The sequence below is a fragment of the Nanorana parkeri genome, unplaced genomic scaffold (genome assembly GCF_000935625.1).
Source record: "Nanorana parkeri isolate BGI_ZX_2015 unplaced genomic scaffold, ASM93562v1 scaffold430, whole genome shotgun sequence".
Lineage (NCBI taxonomy): Eukaryota > Metazoa > Chordata > Amphibia > Anura > Dicroglossidae > Nanorana > Nanorana parkeri.
In genome coordinates this window covers 551,545-559,336 of record NW_017306698.1, presented here as the reverse complement: position 1 = coordinate 559,336, position 7,792 = coordinate 551,545, and the positions used below count along the sequence as shown (strand labels likewise).

Here is a 7,792-nt window from a genome sequence, read left to right as displayed (position 1 = left end):
ATGACGGCGGGGGGGGGGCGGTATTTTTGAAAATAGCGGTCATCAGCGACTTGTGAGCCGCTGATGACAGCTATTAATTTAAAGGGGACAGTCTGCTGAACAGTTCTACTATAAGCTGATAGTAGAACTGTAAATGCCAGGTCCGTACGGCATACTGAGCTGGCCAGCTGGAAGCACTTTTGTAGCTCCGTGTGCCGTACGTCCTTGGCAGCGAAAGAAACCCCTCTATGTGACAGGTCCTCTTTATGGAGACATCAGTGGTCTCCAAGACCCCTAATGTCACCTAGGGACCCCCAAAGAAGCTGATGAAGCAGAGATCTGCGCAAAGAAATGGCCTTTACTAGCTTTTTAATGTTGATTAAATAATGTCTATACTTTGTCAATTGGACTGAACATTATGACATTGCTTTTTGAAAATTAAATGACTTTCTAACTCTTCATTTTTATCCATTGATAGGCAAATGACTTTCCGATGGTGTTTGCGGCCTGCTGAGTAAGCTTCCAAGATTTATGGCCATCATGGAGCAAAATAAAACTCAAGAAGCGCCTCCAGAAAGTGGGAGTAAACCTCCATCAACAACCCCTGCTTACTTTGTTATCCTACACCAGGCACAGGGTGATGAAAAAGAAGAAAGGATCCTTGTAGCCAATCGGGATGCATCAGCAGTTGCGCCGGTTGTCCAGCGTGGACCTCACGAATCCAAGTCTGCTACTTTTCTGTCAGCTGATTGTACTTCTTTAGGAATTACCGTGAGCCTGGATAATAACAACATGTGGAATGAATTTTACCGGTGTAGCACAGAGATGGTATTAACAAAGCAAGGAAGAAGGATGTTTCCTTATTGTCGCTACTGGATTTCGGGTATGGATCCTTACCAGAAGTACATCCTTGCTATGGACATCACTCCATTGGATACTCACAAGTACAAGTGGAATGGAAAGTGGTGGGAATCTGGTGGAAAAGCAGATCCACATGTTCTAGGAAGGGCGTTCATTCATCCTGAGTCTCCATCAACAGGGCAGTACTGGATGCACCAACCGGTTTCTTTCTATAAACTCAAGTTGACTAATAATGTTATGGACCAAGAAGGTCACATCATCCTTCACTCTATGCACCGCTACTTGCCAAGGTTACATGTGATACCCGCTGACAAGGCCACTGAAGTAATCCAACTCAACGGACCTGATGTTCATACCTTCACCTTTCCACAGACGGAATTTTTTGCAGTAACAGCATATCAGAATCTTCAGATTACCCAGCTAAAGATTGACTGCAATCCCTTTGCCAAAGGTTTTAGGGAAGGGACTGTGGTGGGGCGGCCTCTTAGAGAAGGCAGACCTAAGAATTTGGCACAAGAAAAAGACTCACCGGGCAGCAAAAAGTTAGAAAATGATAACCAAGAAAGCACTGGAAGGCTAAAGGATTCTTTTTCCATGTCTGAACAGTCTGATGCTGAAACTGAAAATGAATCTTTGAATGCCAAGCAAGAAATGCTCAGTCTTTCGAGTTCTCAGACCACAGTCCTAGAGAAATTACTGCAAAAACTAAATAAACTTGACAGGTAAAAGAAAAACATGTTCTCTTTATAATTTTGTAACAGTGTTCACCTTATTTAAAGAGACTGTCACCAACTTAAAACATTGCAAGTAAAAGCACAGAATAATCAAGTAGTATAAATGCTTACTTTCAGCATTTTCCCTTTCCATAAAGATTGACTAGTCGATTCCCTACAGCAACCCCATCCCTCCTTGCACATCATAGTCCTCTCCTCTTCTGGTAGTGCCAAATTACTTTCTGCTGGCCCAGCTCCTCCTCACCTGCCTGCATAGTCTTTTGTATCGCTACAGGGGGAGTAGGGATACAAAAATACTTTTTTGATCCACCCGAACTTTGTATATCAATCTTTAACAAGGCAGGGCAAAGATGTGCTCACCAGTAGCAGCCAGTCCGATTTCACTGTTTCTCACATAACCGGAGAAATCAAAGCGAATAGGTTACCATGGTAGTTGCACTTTAGATCTTATTAAATAAACCTTAACAAAGCGTGTATCCCTTTGCTATGGAGGCAACCTGACCCCCCAACTCTGCGGCTCTGGTTCGGGAAAATTAATGAAGTATATCGTATGGAGGATCTCACAGCATCTATCCATAACACTGAGGAACGGTTTGGCGCGACCTGGGTAGCCTGGCTCCACTTCCGATACTCAGACACTTACCAGAGGGCTATGACGGAGCAAGCTCCTGGTAGCTCAGCTAGTTCATAGGGAGAGAGAGCGGAGACCTGCCCTTACTCTCGCTTCTGTCCCTATCCCTGTGCTTATGTCCCTCTTTCTCTTTTTCTTTCTACTTCTCCACTTCTGGAGAAAGCTGTTTACACCTCCCTTTATCCAAGGCCACCAAGCCGTGTGCTCAGGACGGATTTTGCATGGATGTCCACATCCATATTGCAGTAAAGGGCTGGAAGTCGCACTCCTACACCACGAAGCTGTACTATGTTGTTTATCTTTTTCAGGGACTAGACTATCATTAAGTGGTAGATACTATGGAGGTCATGCTCATGTACGATGCAATTAATGTACGACACCTGTATTAGGTTCAATGCTATGATACTTGCTTCTGTTGCGTGTACTGCATTACTTTTGTCCAATTAAATGTATTTCATCCTGCGTGAGGACATGCATGTGCTGTCCCAATGTATTCTGATAATATGAGTAAGGCGGATGCCTTATTTCCTTTTTTCGGTGTAATGTATGTTAATACTGGTGTGTAATAAAGAATTTTAAAAAAAATAAACCTTAAGCTGGCCATACACCTATAGATTATCTGCAGATTTTCTATGGCCAGATGGAAAAAGTGCAACAGATTCCTCCATCTATGCTAAACTGTGTGGATGAAGGAATCTCCCACTGCGGCAAGCTTCAGTATCTTGCTAGTCCGACCTGCTGGCTGTCAAAATACCTGAACAATCTGATTGGATGCAGGCATTGTTCAGGTATTTTGAGAGCCATTGGGGCCGACTAGCAAGATACTGAAGCTCGGCCCAGTGGGAGATTCCTCCATCCACACAGTTTAGTGTAGATGGAATCTATTGGACTTTTTCCATATGACCATAGAAAATCTGCAGATAATCGTTAGGTGTATGGCCAGCTTTAGGGGACTTGATATTTTTAGTTTAATTGTGATTTAGGACATTCTGAAATGTTTAAAGGATACTGAATAGTGGCTTTACTGGTTGACAGGAAAAATGTTAAAGGGCTACTGTCAATTAAAGGGAGTCTCAGAGAATGGCAATGTGAATCAACAATTCTCTGTGTGCTCCAGAGCCATCACACTCCTCTTTGCTTAACTACTTTGTTAGAAATATGTCCGCTTCCTGATTCTGTAACACTGCGATGGTGCTATGCTTTCTTTAGAAAGCCCAACATAATTTGTGAAACCAGTGTCATGGTTGCAACCTGCGTAATAACATTTAAAAAAAAAATGTTTAATGTAAATAGTACAACTAAATTTTTTCATTCTTGTGTGCGGAAAAAGTGTTTACTTAAACTTGACCACAAATCATTATGGTTTCCCTAAAAGTGACACTAAATTCAGGAGTTAAATCTTGAAAGTGCATTCAAGAACTCTAACTATTAACAAAAATGTATCTTTTTTTGTATATCACTCGGCTGTAGATCCTCAAATCATCTCTGAATTGGTGCTGACACTGTCCTTCCTTCTGGAGCAGGGGTCCTCAAACTTTTTAAACGGGGGGCCAGTTCACTGTCCCTCAGACATTGTTGGGGGCCGGATCAGGAAGCGAGGAGGCGGGTCATGACATGCTGCCCAGCTTCCTGATTGGCTAGGCAGCAAGCTTCAGTTGGTAGGCAGCCTGGCTTCCTAACCAATCAGTAAGCTGGGCGGCACGTTCTGACCCACCTCCTGGCTTCCTGATTGGTTAGGAAGCCGGCTTCACTTTTTTCTAGGCAGCCTGGCTTCCTGACCAATCAGGAAGCCAGGTGGTACGTCATGACTTGCATCATGGCTTCCTGATTGGCTGGGAAGCAAGCTTCACTTGTTGGTAGGCAGCCCGGCTTCCTAACCAATCAGGAAGCCGTGACACGAGTCATGACGTACTGTCCAGCTTCCTGATTGGTCAGGAAGCCAGGCCGAATAGAAAAAATTGCTGCAACAGAGCGTGCTGGTTACTACTTAAACCGGAGCGCGCTGTGTGCAGCTTCTGAGAATATACGCTATTAGCGTAGCAGGAGCTCTGCAAAATGCGCAACCGGCTTCTCCGCTACGCTAATAGCGTATATTCTCAGAAGCTGCACACAGCGCGCGCCGGTTTAAGTAGTAACCAGCACGCTCTGTTGCAGCTTCTGACAGCGTGGGAGATGGGACGTTGCGTTCGTCGGTGGATCTAGGGATCAGGCGAGTATTAAAATATATATATATGTTTTAATTTATGTTCCCAGGGACATTTAAAAATGTCCCTTGATTTTATTTTAACAGAGTTGTTAACTTACCCTGGTGGTCAGTGGGGGCTCCCTGGTTGTGGGGGGTCTGCTGTGGCCGCAGTTGCAGTGGCTCCCTCCGCCACCTCTCTGCCACCTGCGCCCGGTCAGCCCGCCCGCTCTGTAATCGCCGGCCGCTCGCTGCTCAGGGGGGTCCTTAGGAGGCCCCAGTGGGCGGCCCTCTACAATGCCTGATTGCCTCGTATGCAATCCGGGCTGTCTGGATCAGGCAGACACGGCCCTCTAATCAGGCATCGTAGAGGTCCGCCCGCTGGGGCCTCCTAAGGACCCCTTGAGGAGCGGCGGCCCAATTAGAGAGCCGCATCTGATGCAGCGGTGACAGGCCCCCTCGATGGGCAGGGCCCCCCCGCTACGCCACTGGGAGGGAGTGAAGACAGCGCCACCCGGTGCCTGTCACCCGTCGCCCTTCACCCGCATCTCATCGCCCACAACCCACCGCCAGGAGCAGGCCTGGTTAAGGACCCTTACGGGCCGGATGTGGCCCGCGGGCCGTAGTTTGAGGACCCCTGCTTCTGGAGGGTGGCTACTTTTCAATTGGTAAAATAAACCTGAGATTGTAGTCCATCACAGGAGGGAGCTTGGAGTGGTGTCTACCTTAAAACACGCACAGGGACCATGGGGAATCTAATGATTTTGAAAATTTTAATAAATGCGCAAGTTTAATTTTTTTATTTTCCTTTTTCCTTCATAGTTTGGGTGACGCGCGTGTTGTGGCAACTCCATCTGTACCTGCAGAGCTGCCTAAAATTAAAATCAAGGAAGAACCCGAGGACAACTATGATTACAATAAGACTGAATATAACACAGGAGTACAAGTTAAACAAGAGCATTCTGATGAGGAAATAACTGATAACTTCTCAAACAGCGATGATGACTATCCAATTTTAGAGAGGCACTTTGCACAGTTTAGTACAAAGCTTCGCTCACATCGGAAGCACTCTGTAAGACGTCCATCTGGGGTGGCAAAAGCAAAATTGCTGAAACTTGATGATGGGAAAATGCCGACAGTGTACCTGGAGTCATGTTCTACTAAGAAGACTGCTAAGAAAGTGTTGACAAATAACACAATGCGGAGCATTAAACAAGAAGAGTTTATTAATGATTCCCCAAGCATTACTTCCTTTAAAACGGAAGAATTCACTAGAACTGATGACAAAAGACCTATTAAAAGAAAAATTTATGCTGACTATGCTGTCCCAGTCAATGTGCGATCCACCCGTGGACGCAAAAAGAAGCTCCCTTCCGTTCCAGCCAAGCCTAAAGCAACCGTAACCCCAGGAAGTGAGAGTGGTGCGGCACCTGTTCCGAAAAGAAGAGGGAGACCTCCTAAGAATAAAGGTGCTAAAGTAGGACGCCCTCCAAAGAAGAAGCCGCCTATAGAGACTCCACAGGTCCCAGATTTCAAGCCAGACCTGGAGGATGTGGATGGAGTCCTATTTGTTGCTTTTTCTTCAAAGGTAAAAATAAATAAATAGTGTTTTGGTTGTCTGCACAAAAGCACATGGTAGAGGGATCAATTCTGCTCACTGAATCCGTATGCAAACTTGTCATTGGTTAAGAAATGTTTCAGCTAAGGAAGGAGTATGCTCAGGTGCTTCCTCCTTTTTTTAATATGAGCTATACAAAATCTCAGGAATGTGGTTGAAGTAGGTAGCACCTAATGTTTTTCTGTATTAGCCTCAGTAACGGCAAAAAAGGGATGTACCTTCTTATATACTGTAGGTTAGTTTTATTACATGTGTTTTCATTTAAAGCCTAATTGAAGTTTAGTTGAGCCAACTACATTGCGGATGCATCAAAACAAAAGGTGTGCAATGTTACAGTTCATTTTGTTTAGAAAGTCTGTGCTCTGTGGAAGCAGTGGTCTCCATGCAGAGGTCCAACACCACCTTTTTAGTCAGAGTTAGAGCCCTCCAATCAGTGGAAATCACAGCGAAAGACAGGTGTGTGGAAACGCCTGAGACATGCAATGCCGGGCGAGTAGGTTTTTTTTTTTTCTACATTCAGTCCTGCTGCGGGCAGGCAGCAGGGCTAAATGTAGTGGGGGAGCCGTTTTGTACAAGTGATCTTCACCTGCTGCACAGTCATCCAAGATCACTTGTAAGCAGCCCGGTGCTCACTCTTCACTCCCCTCTCTCCACTTCCCCTCCCGTCTCTCCCTCTGGCCGCTGCCCTCCGCCCGTGTCCCCAGTCGCTGCCTGTCTCCCTGCCCGCTGGCTCTCGCCCTGTCGTGGTCTTCGAGGACAACCTGGGACCATAGCAAATTAGATCAGGATGGAGATTGGGGAACGTCCGTTCTCTGCTCTTCATGTGAGCAATGATGTAACCCCATTGAAATCAATGGGACCGCGCAGCAACCGCACATGATCGCCCAAGTCTGCACCAGCCCTAAAGGATAAATTCACTTTCCCAAGTAATTTGGGAAAATGGAATTACCCGCACAAATCTGGCCCCCCTCTCCCTCCCGTTATACTTACCTTTCAGCGAACGGTCCTTCCCGTCCGCCAGTACGGGTGAACTTATCTGTACCTGTGCCATGTATTCTGATTTTCGCTAGCAAATTGCAAGCACTCGTTGGTCAGCACGGTCACCTGACGGTGCTGACCAATGAGAAGCTCTTCTTAGCACTGCTAAATACGGTTTTGGTTAAAATTATTTTTTTGTATCAGGACAAGTAGATTGCCATGAGGGACAAGTAGATCGGGCCCCCACTTTAGTCCTTGGACAAGTAGATTTAAAAAAATATTTCCACACCCCTGGATCATGAACTTCCCTACAGCTGGTAGGGGATAGGATTTTGTACTAGTACTGTGGTTGCTTTTTAAAAAAAATGTAATCCTTTTGTGTACCTGCTTGTTTTGATGCACCTGTAATGTATTTAGCCAATTGAAAATAGGGCAGAATCATCTAATTGGTAATGAGAATAGTCAATTAGATGATCTAGATCCCCTGCTTGTCTCCTACCCATCGGCCCTGTGTTCCCCCATACTCCTACAGCTGGTGCCCAGCAGTGAGGAGTCCTACAACCGGTGCCCCCTCCGCCGCTGCTGCATCGGTTCTGCATGTAATCCAGGAAACTCCTAGTTCCACCCTGTTACCAGAATCTCCCCGTTGTGGGATCCCTCTGGTGCGGCTTATCCCCAGGACAGCACCCTTGTCCCTAGTAGTTAGGTTAAATAAATAAATAATTTAAAACATAGTACAAGAGAAAAAGTTGGAGAAATAAAGTGGACACCCCTCCCCACCCCCCCCCACCCCCCCCCCCGCCACTTGT

At 45.9% G+C, this 7,792-nt stretch overlaps 1 protein-coding gene across 1 annotated transcript in view; it reads left to right on the top strand.

The window, feature by feature from the left end:
- The window catches only part of MGA (MGA, MAX dimerization protein), a 62,319-nt gene that overhangs the window by 13,198 nt on the left and 41,329 nt on the right, over window positions 1–7,792 (top strand). Inside the window, exons 2-3 of the mRNA XM_018560055.1 lie at window positions 458–1,562; window positions 5,210–5,975. Of these exons, the coding sequence (XP_018415557.1) occupies window positions 511–1,562; window positions 5,210–5,975 (1,818 nt within the window). The 5' untranslated portion in view covers window positions 458–510. The remainder of the gene's footprint in view (window positions 1–457; window positions 1,563–5,209; window positions 5,976–7,792) is intronic.